The sequence below is a fragment of the Pygocentrus nattereri genome, chromosome 16 (genome assembly GCF_015220715.1).
Source record: "Pygocentrus nattereri isolate fPygNat1 chromosome 16, fPygNat1.pri, whole genome shotgun sequence".
In the NCBI taxonomy this organism is placed as follows: Eukaryota; Metazoa; Chordata; class Actinopteri; order Characiformes; family Serrasalmidae; genus Pygocentrus; species Pygocentrus nattereri.
The window spans coordinates 38,488,009-38,508,125 of NC_051226.1; the positions used below are offsets into that span (position 1 = coordinate 38,488,009).

Consider the following 20,117-nt stretch of genomic DNA (forward strand, 5'->3'; position numbering starts at 1 on the left):
CGGCTAAGTTCTTTGAGGATCATGAATCTGTACTCATTTTTTTAAATTCTTGATGTTATCTTTGACTCGACCTTAAAAACTGAAAACACACCGATAAACAATACGGCAAGACCAAATTTCATCATATTAGAGGTATTTGTGAGCTGAAATCTTTCCTCTGAGGAAAGTCTTCATCTCATCCTGGTTTTCGTTTTTATAATTTCTGTACATGGGAATCAGTCAGTGCTGAATTTCACGCCTCCAGCTGGTTCTGAATGCAACTGCAAGGTTCCTGACAGCCACCTCTGTTTCAGCCGCGACACCGGAAGAGTTAATCCTACCCTCACTTCTCTTCCCTTTGTGTTACATTGTTTTTTGTGTTTTTATTCTTTCATGTTTCTGTTTGAGAACTATTTAAGCCTTAATAGTGCAGTATTGTATTTATACATATGGTTTTTGTATAGAATGTTTATTCTAAAGAAAATGTTATTGTTCATGACTGAGGTGTCCTTGAGCAAGACACCTAACCCCCAACTGCTCCCCGGGCGCCGTGGGTAGGGCTGCCTACTGCTCTGGTCAAGTGTGCTCACTGCCCCCTAGTGTGTGTGTTCACTAGTGTGTATGTGGTGTTTCACTTCACGGATGGGTTAAATGCGGAGGTGAAATTTCCCCGTTGTGGGACTAATAAGGGTCTAACAAATGGCTGTTATAAAATAATAATAATAATGATAATGTGGCCATTTCTTTGGTTCCGCAACAGAAAATCAACTGCTTTATGCTTTAATAGTGTCCCAGCTGACCAAAAGCACGAGGGGAAAGAGGCTAAGGTCTGAGCCAGCCAAGGAAAAGTTCTCATATAGCGAGATAACAGGAAAAACATCTCCCCATAATGTCTAGCTCAGAGGTCGCAACCCAAAATGTTGAGAGCCATTTAGTCCTTTCAACAAAAATCAAACCACCTTGGGAGCAACATTATATGTCCATTTTACTAGCTTGGCTCCAAATATGTCTCAGTATGTGTTAATGTACTAGCATAGGTTTCTCGCATCTCCGGCAGGAAACACTCAACTTTTTACGAAGCTGAAGTTGCTTCTCATTCCACCTTAAATGGAGCCTGAGCTGCCAGAATGAAACTGCTGCAGTATATAAGGTGGAACGGGAAAATTCAATCAAGAAGCTGGCGCATGAGAAAATGACTTCAGCTTTGTGCCTTTTTAGTGTTTGACCGTTTCTAACCGCAGATTGAACGAATCAGGAAACCAGCTGGAGTGATTAGAAAAGCAAAGTCCCTTCATCTCCAAATTATCGATGTCCGTCTTAAATATTTCTCTTTACCATTCTTCAGGGTTAAAGGGTGAATTAGCGGTTCTACTTGAACTTTGCATTGCTATTTAAGATGCCTAACTAAACACATGATCCAAGCCTCTGCGAGTGAAGCAACTTTGTAAGCTAAACAAAAACGTTCACATTTCATTTGAACCTGGTTTTTTTAAGCCACCAACTGCAGCCATGAAAATGACTATCTACTGTAAGCATAAATACAGATCATTGAAAAATTGAATGATTGTGGTTGATATCAGTGAATGATATTAGTGGTTTCGGTCTGAGATACACACAGCACCTGCGGTTTCAACAGCTGGAAGTGAAACTGAAATAAAACCGCAGCGGCCAGAGGCTGAGGGAGGAGCATGTGGGAAGAGAAAGTGAAAGTGTTCGGTGTGGTTTGAGTGTGAACGGCTGTGCTGTGCTCTAATTGAAATGATCATATGACTGGCCAAATACAATACTTGTTGGCGCACCCTTTGCAGCTATAACAGCTTCAGCTCTTCTTGGAAGGCTTTCCACAAGGGTTAGGAGTGTTTATGGGAATTTTTGACCGTTCTTCCAGAAGCGCATTTGTGAGGTCAGATGCTGATGTTGGACGAGAAGGCCTGGCTCACAGTCTCCGCTCTAATTCATCCCAAAGGTGTTCTGTGGGGTTGAGGTCAGGACTCTGTGCAGGCCATTCGAGTTCTTCCACACCAAACTGGCTCATCCACGTCTTTATGGACCTGCTTTGTGCACTGGTGCGCAGTCATGTTGGAGCAGGAAGGGGCCGTCCCCAAACTGTTCCCACAAAGTTGGGAGCATGAAATTGTCCAATGTCTCTTGGTGATGAAGCTTTAAGCTTCAACTCCTGAAAAACACCCTCACACCATGATCCCCCCTCCACCAAACAAAAGGAACACATGATGTTGCATTTTGCAGAACTGATTCTAATGCTACAAAATCTATAATGCTTAACAGCTACGTTCACATTACAAGCCTCATCAGTCAGATCTGACTCGGTGGTTCAAACTCGTTTAGGTAAGACATGCAAATTCATCATTAATGTGATGGACCGGCCTGAAATGACCCTCATGAGCTCCTCCTACTCAGTGACGTCATGCGACTGAATCACTTCATCATCAGCGCAAACTAACGAGCAGAACGAGCTTCGCTGAGAAGATCATTAACTCTGATCAGCTCTCATCTTTGTTATTAGAGCCAGACGGAGGAGAAAAAGGTGAGATGAGCTGCTTTTCCACCGTTTACAGGCTTTAACGTCTGTTCAGTGCTGCTGCCATGGTAACGCTGAATGATGGCGCGGTAGAAAAAAGGCACAAGAATTCCGATCTGAGCATCACATTAAGGTCACATGGCCACGAATCGGATACGTATCTGATCTAGGACCACATGTGAAAGGTTACATTACCAGGCTGATGTTTTCAGAGCTGTGTGGACGCAAACCCGTCACTTTCATATGTGGTCCTACCAAAAGATACATATCCGATTAGATTTCCCCAGTGCACCTGTTATCGGATCCATGAGACCGGATCTGAGCAAAAAAATCGGATATGCACAATGAGGCTTGTAATGTGAACGCAGCCAAAGCGCTTCAGTTTGGAACACGCGCGCACACACACACACACACACACACACACACACACACACACACACACACACACACACACACACACACACACACACTCCCTAAACTTTCCATTGCATTCTGTTTATTGATACACATGAATGTAACTCTCGGTTGTACACAGTGAAAGCGCTTTTGCTGCATTTCAGTGAAACGGAGAGTCGATAGAACTCTTTCAGTTAAAAAAGCTAAAGCGAAAACAGCCGGTTTGATATCAGATGTTAAAGATGTTATAAAGTGGTTGCAAGCATGAATTGATTTTGGTCAATAAAACCACACAAATGCCATAAATCCACTGCAGGGAACAGAATAAAAGACGTGTGAAAATGTAGGACATGAGCCTGAATCCCTGGTACAGCTGGACTGGGAGCTGGATTAGAGTGAACGTGAGCGCTGGTTCGAGATCGGCTGGTTTAAGGCATCGTGAGAGCCAGGGAGCAGAAGCAGTACATAGTCCTCAGTGAAATGCAGCGTAATAAGCTCTGTGATGGCATCGTCTGCTGGAGTCGTTCATCAGGGAACCAGATCCAGCTGGTTTAGTCTTCACCGATGGTCTCGCTGATCCACTGCCTGACAGGATCAGCACAGACGTCCATGAACCTGTTGCTAGAGATTTCAACTCCGTATAGAACATCAGCAGAACCTTCTCTCCTCAGAATGGGTCCACCAGTGTCAGTCTTCATGATGTATAGGAGAGAGAGATAGAGAGATGGTAAGATACACCATGAGGTTTATTTGTACTAAAACAAAATAGCAATTAATACAGTGGCGAATAATTCATAATTTTTCCCAAAGTAGGACTGTCGCTAATACAGGCACTGATATTTACACGTAATCTTGTTTTCCTCTAAATGAACCTCATTAGCCTCTAAAGCTGGCCCCACTGATTTTTTATTCCAGCATAATTAAATATTTAAGACGTAAACAGAGCCGTCCACAGCGGTTCGGTGTAAAAACGCTCTGTTCTAGATAAACTCACCAAGTCAGAGCTGCTCACAGTGGTGGTGATGGGAACCAGACGTCCCCCTCTAAAAGCTCCTCACAGAAAGTTCCTACATGAGCTGGTTCTGAATTCACGGCCTGAGAGTTTTAAGATCTAAGATTTAAGGTTTAAAATCTCATGGTGGAGGGATACATGCAGGGTGTTGTGAGGCAAAATAGTCTCAGAAAGAAACAGATATTTTCACGTTTACTGCTGTTACAGGTTCGGCCGCACTACGTATAAACAAACCCAAACTGGCTATGTGTGTGTTGCAGTCATGGTGACCCCTGGTTCCCATCACCACCACTGTAAAGACGTCCGAGTTGGTAAGTTAATCAAGTGTGACGTGCAGGTTGTGGGAACTTCAGGGCTGAGAAACTCTGGGAAACACTGGACTTAACGTTCTACAGTGAAGGCATGTACTAGCTAAAGGTTTCACACCTATTCATTTATAAACTAGAACCTCAAAGAAACAGTCGACCAGGCGTCATTTATAACAGTTAAAGCAAAGCATCAAAGCAGCCGACGCTTCCTTTTTAGGAGGCTGTGCAGAGTAAAAGCACTTTAGCTGCAGGTCACTAGTTTAGAAATAGTTCAGTCTCTTATGAAGCTTTTCCAGACTAATGAAGTGTGTTCAGCTTTGTGTTCAGCAGAAAAATAATATTTCACTATAATCAGCCACTCCAGCCTGACCGGTCCACAGCAGCCCACTGCACCAACTACAGCAGAGGAACTGACCATCACTGCTGAGAAATTAGGGAAACACAGTCCAGTCAAAGTTGGCGATGACTTACTGGACAGGTGAAGAATGGACTGACGCTCATGATGGCTGGGGCGTAGAAGAAAGGTTCAGAAGCTTTAGTGACGTGGCGGTCCACACAAAGTGGACAATTCGTGTCTGAAAAAGAAAACACACACAAACATTTGAGTCTTAAAGCAACAGTTCAGCACAAAAACTGTCTGAACACGTTTTTCCCAAGGTGCACAGAATAAAGGAGCCATGAAACCCGACTGACCCTCACACCGACACACTGAGGATCCCCTTATTCCATCTGACCACCTTTCTCCAGTGACCCCTTTCAGCACGGCAGGTTATGAGCTCAATTCATTTTCTGAGGGTACAAATATAATTTTTTTTTCTTTTGGTTTTTTTTTTGTCTTAAATGTTTTGTATGTTTCTTTTATTTATTATTATTATTCTTTCTTTCTTTTTCTGTTTCCTCCCAATTTCTACCATTTTTTTCCCTCCTTTATTCCCCCTTGTGATTTTTGTTTGCTTGTATGTTTGCAATTTGTTGTCCTCCCTCTACACGATGGCAGCATATACTAAAAGAAATGTGCTATACCAGTAATAAAGAAAAATATGAGGGGGTGGGGATAGGGGCGGGGGCGGGATTAAAAAAAAAAACACAGGAAAGAAAAATAGAGATCGACCTCACGCTGCTACGAAAGGCTGGCAGCGTATCAGAGCTGAATCAGAACACAGACTTCTGGACGAAACCAGTGCTACTGTCCATGCTTATAGAAAACTATGTTAGAAAGTGTCAGAAAGCACTGGGTGATGATTGAGGTTGGCATGATGCCACTTGTGCGAGACCCCCTGCACTGGTTTTGACGCCCCAACTGACCGAGACCATGTGTCTTGTGTCTTATTCTGTGATCCTGTAACTGTTTTCTTTACGACAAACATGAATGTAACTCAAAAGTTGCGACTACCTCACCCTGGACTAACCACAAAGGTTCCAAACCTGAACCCATTTTGTGTCACGTGTATTTTACCTATGAATGTTGTCACGTTCTCTGAATTATGAGGTCGTTATGAAGCTGAAATATGAATTTTCAGACATGCGAGTTGCATACTGAAGACTGGCCTCACCAAAATACCCCACACAAGCCACCAAGCTCTAGCCAGTGAGGTAGTAAGAGCATATTGAGCTGGGGTTGGTAAACCCCATGTAATGTAAATAGCATAAATAAAAGTTTAATAAGCTTATAGTCATGTGACATGAATGCACAGGAGTGGCAGTTTTCCATCAGCATGGATGTATTATTATTCATATTTTTACTCCTTAAAGATCTCCTAATTCACTTACACTCGGTGGAAAAACAACAATATATATCGGGCTCTGAATCTTCTTGCTTACTACAAGATAATCCCATTCATTTTTCCCAAAGAAGTACTGCTGAGACCCTGAGTTCCTAATATGGCCTTTCAGCTTCTATCCTGAGTAGAGAATCTCATAACACCAGACGTTTATTAATAAGTGGGGTTTGATCACAGTTCCCAGGCATATTCTTATATTTTCCAAACATCTGAGCACTCACCATGGCCTTCAGAATAGTCAGATCTGTTGGGGAGAACAAGCACAGCTTCTCACCTCTACCTGAGTAGTACTCCGAGTAATGACAGTTGAGTCCAACGAGCTTCTCTCCAATGTTTGGACGAGTGCAAGATGTTGGAAGCTGGGCAGTGACGATGTTCCTCACAGGCTCAGGAAGTTTAACCAGCATGATGCTTTCAGCATCCGAGTCATATCTGAACATCTTAATGTTGTCATATGGAATCACTTGATGTTCCTGACCACGGGAGATGAATCTGACTTTTAAAGGTTTTCTAGAGAGAGAAGCACAAAACAGACACAGAGTAAAGACGAACACGGATTCTCTTTGAACTGAATAACTATAATTATAAGACGGTTTACTATACATACTTTCAACCTGAGGTGAATAGCTTCAGGTTTACAAAGTACAAGTGTTCCCAAAGATTTTGTTCCAACCACCTGAAATTTGTTAATTAAGTCTGGCCTTTTAGGTAAAACTGTCTAATGACATCAACACAAAAACATGGAAGAACTTTGAGTTTTTGAACCTGTCCACAGAGGAACCAAACATGCCAGCAGCTCAGTGAAGTATGAGAGCTCCACTCAGTACAGAGTGCTTTCAGCTTTCACCCCTAAACCAGTCACTGGACTCTGCACCCTCAGATATCCTTGTTTTAGCTTCAGTTAGCAGGAAACAAGCATGTGCCGAGTCTGGCCTGCTAACTAAGCCGTCATTAGCTTAGTCCCACCACAGAACAGTCGTTCCGAGTCTCCCAGAACTTAATTTCACCTTTCTGTTTTCCCCGTTAACACTAACCAGCAGCTTTCTACTGGTCATCAGTGCTACTTAATATTTTGCAGTTGTTCAGTTTTGAGATATCACAGGGCCAGACGCCCAATCATGAGGCCCAATCGTGAGGCCCAATCGTGAGGCCCAATCGCACACAGCCCAATCTTCATTTCACTTTCCAAGGACTTTCCTCAAGCAGAGTCAGCATCATGCAAGCCATTCTGGTTGACTGCGAAACTTAAAATGTGGCCTGATTCTAAAGTTTAGTCTGCATTGGCCAAATCAGACTTAAAACCAAGCTAAAACTGCCCGGTCTGTGCTGCAAAGTAAAGAGTGAAGCCCTGCAAGCCAGCATGGCTTTGACCAAACTAGGTGGCAGTAAACAAGTATTGGCCTGTACTACTAATGCATTACACCGCATTATACCACATATGTCACTAAACTGAAACAGGAGCGTATGTTTTATGTTTCACCCACACTTTCTGTCCACTGTACCAGAAGTTTGTTGCATAGTAACAGTCTCCAGCACTCAGAACCCATTGTTCATGTACTAGAGTCCCACTGCAGACCCGGAACGACTCAGCAAACCCCAGTAAAGGAAGAATGTCGGGATCATCCAGCAACTGCTGAGCCAAACGCACGTGGTACGGATGATCCGAAATGCCGCACTTCCGGTCAGGATGCTTACACACATAGGACACGGCACCTGGTGAACACATTCAACAGTCAATCACTTTCCTTATTATCTCTATTATTATTTTATACCGTTTTACATTGTTAGACCTATTCATGACAAGTGGAGAATCAGAAATATGACACAGAATAAATTACTAAAGATTATGACTTCAAGCTATTATCTCTATATTTTGGTCTAGTAACTGCTTACTGACACAAAGAGGGAGGCGGCCAGTCAGTAAGCTTAAGTTGGTATCTGATGGCCCATCTTGTTAGCACATAATAATGAGTAATGTTGGCTATTTACTGTGTTGATTGCAGTCGTAACACTTTACTGTAGGGTGCTGTTCATAAAGCTATATGACACCTACAGAAGCTTGTCACGAGAACTGACATAACCCTACGTAAGTGTTTATAAATGCTTATTCCAAAAGGCGCTAATCACTTCAAAGGTTCTATTTGCCAGTTTTGATCAAAGTTAGCTAAAGTAGCTTTTATGACAGATGCTGCCTCTTGGAATAGGCATTTATAAACATCTTATGTAGGGTTATGTCAGATGTCAAGACAAGCTTATGTAGGTGTCATGAACAGCACCCTACAGTAAAGTGTTACCATTGCAGTTTGCAAGTCCAAATCATTGTGTTCATTTAAGTACTTTTAAGTTAATGGATTTAACGAGTGTCAGGGTTTCTGCACTGCTGGACTCCAATGACACACTAGTGGAAAGAAACTTGACTGAGAGTCGTGTCCTTGAGGAACTTCAACAGCAGTGAGAATAAAATACAATTAAAACGTCATTAACAAATTTAACAAACAGCTTTCTTGGAATAAGCTGCACGGAAAACCAAAATTTCCTAACTCTTTAATAAAAGAGTTTAATGTGGTTCTATTTAAACAGTGTTAAAGTTTCTGAACGGTTTGGATTGAGCTTCACTTTCCATACAGTGAAATCTCCTCTTGGCTATCTTAGAACTAGTTTAGGAGAAGTGCTGGACAGTAACTGAGTAACTGAGTAAATGTAATTAGTTTCTGTACTTTAGTATTTTTGGTGTATCTGTACTGAAGTTTCTCCGTTCTGGGCGACTTTTTCCTTTCACTCCACTACATTTCAGAGTCTAATATCCGACTTTTTCCTCCTACATTTTGAGAAATCTGTCGTTCCTTTTGGTTTCTGTGTGTATAAAAACGTAACATGTCAAAACGAAAGAAGCGCGAAGCCAGAGCACCAATCAGGGCCCAGCGGTCACTTTGTTTAGAGCTGGTTTTGACCTGTCGGTCATACCGACCCAGTGCAGCACGCGGTTCAACGTCAGCGCAGCAGCGTAAAACTTTGGGAGAGTCTGTTCAACATAAATGATGAACTAACCTAACTTTGTGTAAATAGAGCTCAATATAGAAATATGTCCACATATGCAGTCGAGACTGACGCGGCTTTTTTCTGAATTTCTACAAACACCATTTCATTTTATAGTAAATGAGTTTGGGCTGGTTGATGTTTATGAACAGACGCCTACAGATCAACATAGTAAAGGAGCTCATCTGTGATCCTGAGTTTAAAGCCCGTTTTTATTCAACTTAAACTTGGAACTAAGTTGTAAATAAATCTGAAACTGAAACTTTGCTTGTGTGTAAAAAGTGATTTCAGAGCCACTCGGTTCTCCCTGATGGAAACTGTTTACCTTCAGTGTTTTGTGCTTCTGATCATTTTAATAGACGTCAGCGTCACTAATTAATGACGTTCTATTAAAAGACTGGTTTACCAAGAGAGACGCTGGAGGACTTTCACCTGAAATGAGTTCATGAAGCCAGTCTGGTTATAAAAATGATAACAGGACATCAGAGCTAGAATTACTCTTTTAGTACTTTTACTTTATACTTAAGTACATTTGAAGGTAAATACTTTAGTACTTTTACTCCAGTGGAGGTCTAAAGTACTTTTACTGGAGTAATATTTCTACTATAACTCAAGTACATGGTTTGTGTACTTCATCCACCACTGTTTAGGAGCTTGTTTTATCAATAAACTAGATTCCAAAAAGTGAAGAACTCTGCTAAGAACATAGCTGTAAATTGAAATGTCTGGACAGAGGAGTTAAAATTGTTCGTGTTTCGTGGATTTGCACTTTATTTTTTACCTCATTGAACATTTAGCATAACATCTAACTAATGCTTACCGCAACAGCTGCTATTATCAAAGTTAATGTTACCAGTGTAAAGTTAGCAAACTCCTCAGACATCTATTTTCTTGGGGGTTTGTCACTATTATAACCACATACGTATGTTGCTCATATGTGAGAAGTAAACAATTTAAAGCACTTCTATGCCTGTTCTCATAATTCAGTAATGCCAGAATATTCATATTTCGCTTTCACTTTTCAGCCCATACATAAATATTAATGTCTGATACATGGGTTTACATGGTACATTATGACAGTTCAGATATAATTGTTCCTATGTCATCTGTGTATGTAACATAACAACTTACTTGGCATATATGGACATGTATGTATGACCTATGTGACTAATATATGTATAATATAAGGAATTCCATATCTGCCAGTGTGTCATATATTTGAAATCCATGCATTGCCAAATATCTGCATGGCACGCAGTTTAAGGAAGCCTGAGAGATGATGATCTCACAAGATCTTTCTCTAAAGAAAATTACAGATCAAACACTTTGAAGATTAATAGAGACTCGGCGCACTAAGCTGTGCCTTTAAAGCGTGTTCTCTATATAATCAGGCAATAATCTCACCTGTTGCCAAAAGCAGAAGATGCAGAAAAGTGAACGTCTCCATTTTGCTCCTCTTGTGTTTTGCTGAAGAAGAAAATGACGCAGGATAAATTCCCATCACGCCTGATTATGAGTAAGTAAAAAAGTCCCTGGCTGGGTTGAGAAGTCAGGGTTGGCTCAGAAGAACAGTTTTCACTTCTGGCTTCTGTAACGGGAAACACTGGAATGAAGCTCTAGGACTGAGATACATTTGCTATGTGTCTAGTATGAGGCTTTTTACTGCTCTGTTGCAGCTCTACAGCTGAGTTAGATCAGTAGATCTCTCTCTCTCTCTCCTATACATCATGAAGACTGACACTGGTGGACCCATTCTGAGGAGAGAAGGTTCTGCTGATGTTCTATACGGAGTTGAAATCTCTAGCAACAGGTTCATGGACGTCTGTGCTGATCCTGTCAGGCAGTGGATCAGCGAGACCATCGGTGAAGCCTAAACCAGCTGGATCTGGTTCCCTGATGAACGACTCCAGCAGACGATGCCATCACAGAGCTTATTACGCTGCATTTCACTGAGGACTGTGTACTGCTTCTGCTCCCTGGCTCTCACGATGCCTTAAACCAGCCGATCTCGAACCAGCTCTCACGTTCACTCTAATCCAGCTCCCAGTCCAGCTGTACCAGGGATTCAGGCTCGTGTCCTACATTTTCACACGTCTTTTATTCTGTTCCCTGCAGTGGATTTATGGCATTTATTAACTAAGAACAGTTGATTCATGATTTATGGAGCTGCTTGGGTCACTGGGTCATGCAGGAACAGTATAGGTTCTTCCCCAAACTGGTTCCACAAAGATGGAAGTGTACAGTTGTCCAAAATGTCTTGGTGCTGAGTCATTAAGATTCCCTTCACTGGAACTAAGGGATCTAGATCAATCCCTGAAAAACAGCTCTATATCATCATCCCTCATCCACCAAACTTTACAGCTGGCACAGTGCAGTCAGGCAGGTGATGTTCTCCTGGCATTCACCAAACCCAGACTCGTCCATCAGACTGACAGATAGATGAACTGATTCATTGCTTCACAGAATATGTTTCCACTGATTCCAGTGGCATGGAAAGTAGGATATTGACCCCTTAATGGTGTTTATACACTACATCAAACTCTTTCAAAAATGCAAGATATGGGCCCTTTAATGTCTTGGTTAGTGTGTTTTAGGAGCTGGGATGGAGCAAACATAAGGAATGTCTGAAGGGCCCTGAGGGCGAGCACAGCTCTGAAGCGACAGTATGATGAAATTTTACAAAAGCATGATGTCATTTTTTCTACTTCTAACTGGTGGATATACACTTTTTATAAACTGTTTCTATGAAAGGCACACTAACTGACCGCTACATTTATGTATATCAATAAACAGAACAAGCTTGGAAAGTTTGGTGAATGGGTTTTGTGTGTATGTGTGTAGTTTGAGGCTTCACTCCTGCTTTGATAAATCAACAAGATATCCATCCATCCATCCATCCATTATCTTCCGCTTTTCCGGGGTTCGGGTCGCGGGGGCAGCATCCTAAGCAATGAAGCCCAGACCTCCCTTTCCCTAGCCACTTCCACCAGCTCTCCAAGGGGGATTCCGAGGCGCTCCCAGGCCAGCTGGGCGATATAGTCGCGCCAGCGTGTCCTGGGTCTTCCCCGGGGTCTCCTCCCAGGTGGACTCGCCTGTGACACCTCCCAAGGGAGGCGTCCAGGAGGCATCCTAACCAGATGCCCGAACCACCTCAGCTGGCTCCTCTCGACGTGAAGAAGCAGCGGCTCTACTCCTAGTCTTAATCTACACATGGCCACTACAACAACATCAAATAATACTTTTAAATATTCAGTGTAGTTTCTGTCCAGCAGATGGCGCTAGGCATCAAATAGTGCTGAATCTTGGGTTGACCATTTTGTAAACTGCTTGCACATTCTGTACTGTGCAAAAGTGAAACCACTCAATTATTCATTCCACATCCAGTTATGTGTTGAAGGACCTGAGGTGCCTGGATGTTAAAGTCCTCAGCAAGGATCGCTGCCCAGACCTGACCGGAGCTTATGAAGACGCTGCCTGATGCCTGAGACACTGTTTTCTGCTCGTTTTGAGATAAAGTTTTGGCCTAAAATGTAAACTGATGTCATTTTGTAATGGGTTTGCAGTGACCGTCCCCAGAGAAAACACATTTTTCTGATTTATCTTTATTATATCATCATCAACTTTCTGTATTCAAACTCAGAAGACATGTAGGTGTAAATATGTAAATGTTCCTCCAGGAGCAGGAAGCCATTATGCCTGTAATGGCATCGTCTTCAAGAGTTCAGATCCAGCTGGTTTATCCTTCATTAATGGTCTCATGAATCCACTGCCAGACAGCATCAGCACAGACGTCCATGAAGTTGTCATCTGAGATCTTCACTCCATATATGACATCAGCAGAGCCTTCTCTCCTCAGAAGGGGTCCACCGGAATCATCCTTTATGACGTGCATAGAGAGAGAGAGAGAGAGAGAGAGAGAGAGAGAGACAGAGAGAGAGAGAGAGAGACAGAGAGAGAGAGAGAGAGAGACAGAGAGAGAGAGAGAGAGAGAGAGAGAGAGAGAGAGAGAGACAGAGAGAGAGAGAAAGAGAGAGAGAGAGAGAGAGAGAGAGAGAGAGAGAGAGAGAGAGACCATAAACAATTTTATAGATGTTTTCCTCTAAATTAACCTGATCAGGCCTTAAGGGCAAAGTCCACTGATATATTTAGTCCTGCATAATTAAATGGTTTAATGTAAACAAAGTCATTCAGAGTAGTTTGGTGTGAAACGCTCTGCTCTATAAAACCGTTTACTGCCCTACAATTTATAGAAAATCTCCCAGAGCTATCAACCCCAGTCTCCACTCCATCAGACCCAATGGAGCTAGATTTACTAACTGATTATTTAGAAAATACCTTTTGATCCACTTTAGAAAACGTGGTGCCACTTAAAATAAAAAGAATAAGGCAGAAAAAGCCCCACGGTACAACGATAAAACCCGGACCTTAGAACAAACAGCTCGGAAATTAGAGCGGAAATGGCGTCAAACCAAGCTGGAAGTGTTCCACTCTGCCTGGAAGGACGGCCTTATAGAGGATAGAAATGCTCTCACTGAAGCTCGCTCAGCATATCTGGCCTCGCTGATCGAGAATAATAAGTATAATCCTAGAGTTCTGTTTAATGTGATTTCCCAAATCACAAAAAATCAGGCAGGTACTGAACCAGAAATCCCAGCAACTCTCACCAGTGAAGTTTTTATGGACTTCTTTAATAATAAAATTGAAAATATTAGACGACAAATTCAACCCACAGTATCAAATCCAGCTTTGCTGCCATCTGACTTGGCTGATACAAAACAAAACACAGCAGTAGAAAAGAGCCTGGAAACCTTTTACTCACTCCCACAGCTGGAGCTAGAGAAGATGCTGTCCTCTACAAACTACACAACCTGCACACTCGATGCAATTCCCTCAAAATTACTCAAAGAAGTACTGCCACTCATTATAAACCCTCTTTTAACTATAATTAACTATAACCATTTCACACCCAAATAATGCAGACATTTGGAATTTCCCTTTAATATGATGTTAGCTTTTTAGCAGTTTACAAAAACTTATCTAACTAATCTGCATTTCTGAGCTGAATCAAGGGTGACGTGCAGGTTGTGGGAACTTCAGGACTGAGAAACTCTGGGAAACACTGGGCTTAACGTTCTACAGTAAAGGCATGTACTAGCTAAAGGTTTCACACCTATTCATTTATAAACTACAACCTCAAAGAAACAGTTGACCAGGCGTCATTTATAACAGTTAAAGCAAAGCGTCAAAGCAGCCGACGCTTCCTTTTTAGGAGGCTGTGCAGAGTAAAAGCACTTTATCTGCAGGTCACTAGTTTAGAACTAGTTCAGTCTCTTATGAAGCTTTTCCAGACTAATGAATTGTGTCCAGCTTTGTGTTCAGCAGAAAAATAATATTTCACTATAATCAGCCACTCCGGCCTGACCGGTCCACAGCAGCCCATTGCACCAACTGCAGCAGAGGAACTGACCATCACTACTGAGAAATTAGGGAAACACAGTCCAGTCAAAGTTGGCGATGACTTACTGGACAGGTGAGGAATGGACTGACGCTCATGATGGCTCTGGCGCAGAAGGAAAGCTGAGAACTTGTCTTCTTTGGATCACCACAAGTAGTGATGTTGCGTTCCACGCAATACAGAGTGACCTTAGCTGAAAAACAAAACATACACAAGCACAAACATTCTACCAACAGTTCAGCACACACCTAATTCACAGACGATGCAGGTCGCTTTCCTGCACTACAACCACAGCGTCTCCGCATGTTTTAACTGTGCACAGATAGAAGGATCCGTAAAAACAGACTACAGGCTGATCCTCACTCTGATAGTCTGAGGACCCTCTTAATCATTACCCAGGGATGTTTCCCCCGTCAAGCACAGCAGTGGTGACACACCACAGAAACCTGCCTAAACCAGAGAAGATAAACATGCTTTTTGCTCAGAAATTAGCCAGCCAGCTATGGTTTAGGTCTGGTTTGGATTGGTTGATCTGGTTGGATTGGTATGATCTGATAGCTCTTGATAGTTTTGGTACAGTTGATAGTTTTGGTGGTATTTGGTCTGGTTTGGTAGTTTGTTCTGAGGTTTGATAGCTATCTGTATGGCTTGGCAATTTCTGGTATGGTCTGGTAGTTCTGGGTGTGGTTTGGTATCTCTTGCTATATTTGGACGTTTTTGCTATGGTTTGGCCGTTCTTGGTACATTTAGTAGTTTTTGGTATGGGTTTGTAGTTTTTGCTATATGAGGTCTTTTTTTTTTGCTATGGTTTGGTACTTCTTACTATACTGGGTATTTTGTATGTTTTGTGTGATCTTCACACCCTGCACTAAACAAGAAGGTTCCAAAGCTAATATGTTCTGTCCTGCATACATTTGCCCTAAGAGTGTTGTAGGATCCTGAATTATGAGGTTGTTAAGAAACTGAAATATGAATTTTTCCCGCATGTGAGCTAAAACTGCCGTGCACTGAAATGACGTCATAAGACTGGCCACACCAAAATACCCCACAATACCCTAGTGTGGTAGTTAGAGCGGGTTTAGAGCTGAGATTGATATCCAATACTGAGCATAGCAGTGGAATGAAATTCCATGGCGACTAATGACATGACCAAGGGGAAGCATGTATGTAGTAAAGAGAATGGGGCCCAGGACTGACCCCTGGGGGACTCCGCAGGTCACAGTGTGTGTCTGGGATCTTGCCTTTCCATATGTTAATTATTCTCTTCTGTCAGTCAGATAAGACTGAAACCAGTTTATGGCTGTTTCCATGAGACCAATGGTGTGATGAAGCCAGTTGAGGAGTATGCCATGGTCAACAGTGTCAAATGCAGCAGACAAATCCAGGAGGATGAGGAGGGAAGGTGAGCCAGCGTCTGCTGCCATCAGAAGGTTATTTGTGACCTTAACCAAAGCTGTTTCTGCGCTGTGAGCAGCGCGGAAACCAGACTGAAAATTTTCATAAAGTTTATTGCATTTAAGATGGTCCTGAAGATGGGCGGAGACTTCCTTTTCCAGTACTTTAGAGAGAAAGGGAAGATTGGGGATGGGCCTATAATTTGCAAAGACTTCCGGATCAAGAGTAGTTTTTTGAGGAGTGGTCTGATTATGGCTGCCGTTAGAGAAGATGGAACAAGCCCAGCCTGGAGAGAGTGGTTTATTAAAGTGGTGATCAGAGGACTTATGGCAGAGATGTTTGCTTTCACCAGAGAGGTAGGAAAGGCATCCAGGGCACAGGGTTTCATCTTCCTGACAGTGCCTTCAATCTCTTGCTGTAAGACTTGTGGAAAACAGTTTAGGGGCTGGGAGACCTCAGACTGTGAGTGCATACCCTGCGCCTGTAGTGTGGAGAAAGTTGAAATAGCAGAACGAATTGAGTGAGTTTTTGTTCTAAAGTAAGTTATGAAGTTGTTGCTATGCTCTTCTGTACTTTCAATGAGTATGGGGGCTTGTGGTTTCAGGAGATGGTTGATAGTGGTGAATAACTGCTTAGAATTCCCCTGACTGTTTTTGATGGTTTCCATAAAACTGTGACCGTGCTTCTGTAATGGATCTTGAGCAGGCTTTTTGATGTTCCCGATATGCTAACTTGTGAACAGTGAGGCCAGAGGCTTTGTAACAACGCTCAAGGGCATACCCGTCTGCCTTCATTTCTCTTAGCTCATCAGTGAACCAGGGGGATGAACAAGAGAAGGTGACTGTTCTGGTTTTAACAGGAACGTGAAGATTCAAGATACCGCTCAGAGTTTTATTGTAGAAATCAACTGCATCATTGACCGATGGCAGGTCTGTATGTAGAAGATTCTTCAAGTCGACTGTCATGATTTCCGGATTGATTTTTTTCAAATCTATATCTATAAAATCATCTTGAGTTTGCTAATGTTCATCTACCTTCTCACTGCCTCATAAGTGCTGATTATCCAGAGCTGCATCTGACAGCTGATTAGACTGTCCTTCCTGAGCTGTCGTTGTTTTTGTTTTGATTTTATTTTGCCATGATCTATGAGGTTAGTCATGAGGACCCACATGGTGGTCATGTCTAAAAATATATTTAGTAAGACTATAAGCTGAAGATCAGCCAAAATCAAGGAATTGGTAGAAAAAATTTTCCTATTATTATTATTATTATTATTGTTGTTGTTGTTGTTGTTAATGTGAAACTGAAAATTATGCAATCTCTGTTAAAGATGCTGCTTTGTGAATGTAAGTGCGAAAATGAGGAATGACAGAAATGAAAATGAGTTCAAAGCATTTAATTTCAAAGCATTTAACATTAACATTCTTTTTTTAACATTTGTCTAAACATAAGCCTTTTATCTGATCAGAAATTAAATCAAAATACGCACAAACACACACACACACACACACACACCTTCTAAGCCGCTTCTCCTTCTGGGTTGTGGGGGTTGCTGGAGCCTATCCCAGCTGACATCAGGCAAAAGGAAATGAACATACAGAAATGATTAATTCAATTTAGAAATAATTTACAACAATATTTTTGGTTAAAAAAAGAACAAGTGTAAGACTGGAGAGTACAAAGCAAAGCACTTCTTGTAAGTCGCTCTGGATAAGAGCATCTGCTAAATGCTGTAAATGTAAATGGATAGAAGTTGGTAAAGCATCAAGAAACAATGCTGAACATGATGTGCAGCGCAGAACACATTTACAATTCAGAATTTAAAAATTTCCATATCTATAAGGTCTTGGTCCCTTCTGGCTGAAAGAAAATTGCTGTCATCTGAGGTAGCAAGTCCTTCATGCTGTAAGAGGCTTCTTCTTTCCTCAACTCTGCTTCCCTGTTGTACCTTATTTTAAAAAGAGTAGAATATTACATGTGTGCTTGACAGCTGTGTGTTAGACGCACATACACATACAGTCAACTCCAAAATTATCAATTTTTCTGGTCTTAGAGCTCCTGTCAGGAATCAGGCTCTGACCCAGTAGAGAGTTATCAACACCTCCCCTTACACAATGGAACAATAAAACATTCTTTCTGGAGACCAGCAGTCTGGCTTAACCAGAATTCTCTGAGTAACAGAAAATCTCATTTCTAAAACTTAGATTAACCTGCCCTGCTGCTCTGGACACTGCAGAATACACCCTCAACGCAAGAATGTCTGAGGACCCATTCTACACTACTGAAGAAGGTCCAGCTCTTGACTCGGAGTAAGACAGTGGTCTCTTTCATGCACTCAGGTGTTGATGCCATTAGCTTATTATGCCATTAGCTTTATTAAAGCATACTCTGTGGGTGAGTTTTCATTACTTCCTGTCCTTGGTTTGGCATAGATGTCTCGGGCTACCCTTGACTCTCATTTGAAGTAAAGTAATTATAAAAAAATCTTATTTCCTCTACTAGAGTGTGATTTATTTAAAGAACAGTGTAAACTTATGAGGCAAAATTACTGGCACCCCAAAAGAATTTTTTAATAAAACCAAGCAAATTGACATCTTTAGGGGGAAAGAAACATTTCTTTATATTGCTCCAGTTCTCCAAGAACTCCAATGTCTGTGACAATTTCCTGTTTCCCTGGGGTATAAAAACTGAGTTACAGTCATAGAAAATCCTGTTATCATCCATCCATCCATCCATCCATCCATCCATCCATCCATTCATCCGTCCATCCGTCCATCCTAAACCGCTTATCCGGGTTCGGGTTGTTGGGAGCCTAAGCAAAGAAGCCCATGCCCCCCTCTCCCCCACCACCTCCTCCAGCTCTTCTGGAGGGATGTTGAGGCGTTCCCAAGACAGTCGAGAGATATAATTATTCCAACGTGTCCTGGGTCTTCCCTGGGGTCTCCTCCCTGTCGGACATGTCTGGAACACCTCCCTAGGGAGGCGTCCAGAGGCCATCCTTACCAGATGTCTGAACCACCTCAACTGGCATCTCTCAACATGGAGGAGTAGCGGCTCTACTCCAAGCCTCTCGCGAATCGCTGGTCTTCTCACCCTATCTCTAAGGGAGAGCCCGGCAACCCTGCGGAGAAAGCTCCTTTTGTCCGCTTGTATTCGCAATCTCGTTCTTTCAGTCACTACCCAAAGCTCGTGACCATAGGTAAGAGTCGGAACGTAGATTGACCGATAAATTGACAGCTTCGCCTTCTGGCTCAGCTCTCTCTTCACCATGACGGACCAGTATAGGATCCGCATTACTGCAGACACCACGCCAATCCACCTGTCAACCTCTCACTCCATCCTTCCTTCACTTGTGAACTAAATCCCAAGATATTTAAACTCCTCCACTTGGGGAAGGATTCACACCCAACCTGGACAGAGCATTCGACCATTTTCCGAATGAGGACCATGGTCTCAGCCGCTTCACACACGGCTGCAAACTGGTCCAGAGAGCCGGAGGTCATCACATCATCCGCAAAAAGCAGATGTGAAATCCTGAGGCCACCATACTGGACACCCTCCGCCATTTGGCTGTTTCGAGAAATTCTGTCCATAAAACTTATGAACAGAATCAGTGACAACGCACAGCCCTGGCGGAGTCCAACCCTAGCTATATGAACCAAGCTCCTGTTCCGTTTGTACAGGGACTGAATGGCCTGTAAAAACGAGCCAATCACGCCGTACTCCCAGAGCACTCCCCACAGGATCCCCTGAGGGATGCGGTCGAATGTCTTTTCCAAATCCACAAAACACATGTGGACTGGTTGGGCGAACTCCCACGCACCCACCAGGACCCTGGTGAGGATAAAAAGCTGGTCCAGTGTTCCACAACCTGGGTGAAACCAGCATTGTTCCTCCTGTAGCTGAGATTCAACTATCGGTCGGACTCTCTTCTCCAGTACCCCTGCATAGACCTTAACACACCCTCTGGTCCTCTTTCTTAAAAAGCGGGACCACCACCCTGGTCTGCCATTCCAGGGGGACCGCCCCAGATGTCCACGGAATGTTGCAGAGGCTTGTCACCCAAGACAGCCCTACAACATCCAGAGACCTCAGGAATTCCGGGCGGATCTCATCCACCCCCGGTGCTCTGCCACCAAGGAGTTTTCCAACCACCTAGGCTACCTTAGCCCGAGTGATGGATGGACCCTCACTCGGCTCTCCAAGCTCTGCCTCC

The 20,117-nt window shown here is 42.8% G+C and overlaps 2 protein-coding genes across 6 annotated transcripts in view; both read right to left on the reverse strand.

Annotated features, from left to right (window-relative positions):
- Window positions 1–2,992: 2,992 nt before the first annotated feature.
- On the reverse strand, window positions 2,993–10,791 carry LOC108414768 (trypsin-1-like). The gene is made up of 5 exons (XM_017687671.2): window positions 10,456–10,791; window positions 7,500–7,728; window positions 6,290–6,525; window positions 4,706–4,809; window positions 2,993–3,606 (listed from the first exon to the last, which is right to left on the reverse strand). The coding sequence occupies exons 1-5, from the start codon at window positions 10,550–10,552 to the stop codon at window positions 3,466–3,468; spliced, it is 807 nt and encodes a 268-aa protein (XP_017543160.2). The 5' UTR covers window positions 10,553–10,791; the 3' UTR covers window positions 2,993–3,465.
- Window positions 10,792–12,657: 1,866 nt separating this feature from the next.
- Window positions 12,658–20,117, reverse strand: part of LOC108416091 — a 31,072-nt gene continuing 23,612 nt past the window's right edge. For 4 of the 5 annotated variants that reach the window (XM_037545695.1, XM_037545694.1, XM_037545693.1 and 1 more), the window contains one exon: window positions 17,283–17,849. In XM_037545695.1, coding sequence (XP_037401592.1) covers window positions 17,715–17,849 — 135 coding nt within the window. In that variant the 3' untranslated portion in view covers window positions 17,283–17,714. Of the gene's footprint in view, window positions 12,929–14,574; window positions 14,700–17,282; window positions 17,850–20,117 lie in introns of those variants that run through there. The other variant, XR_005131600.1, reaches the window with a different exon arrangement.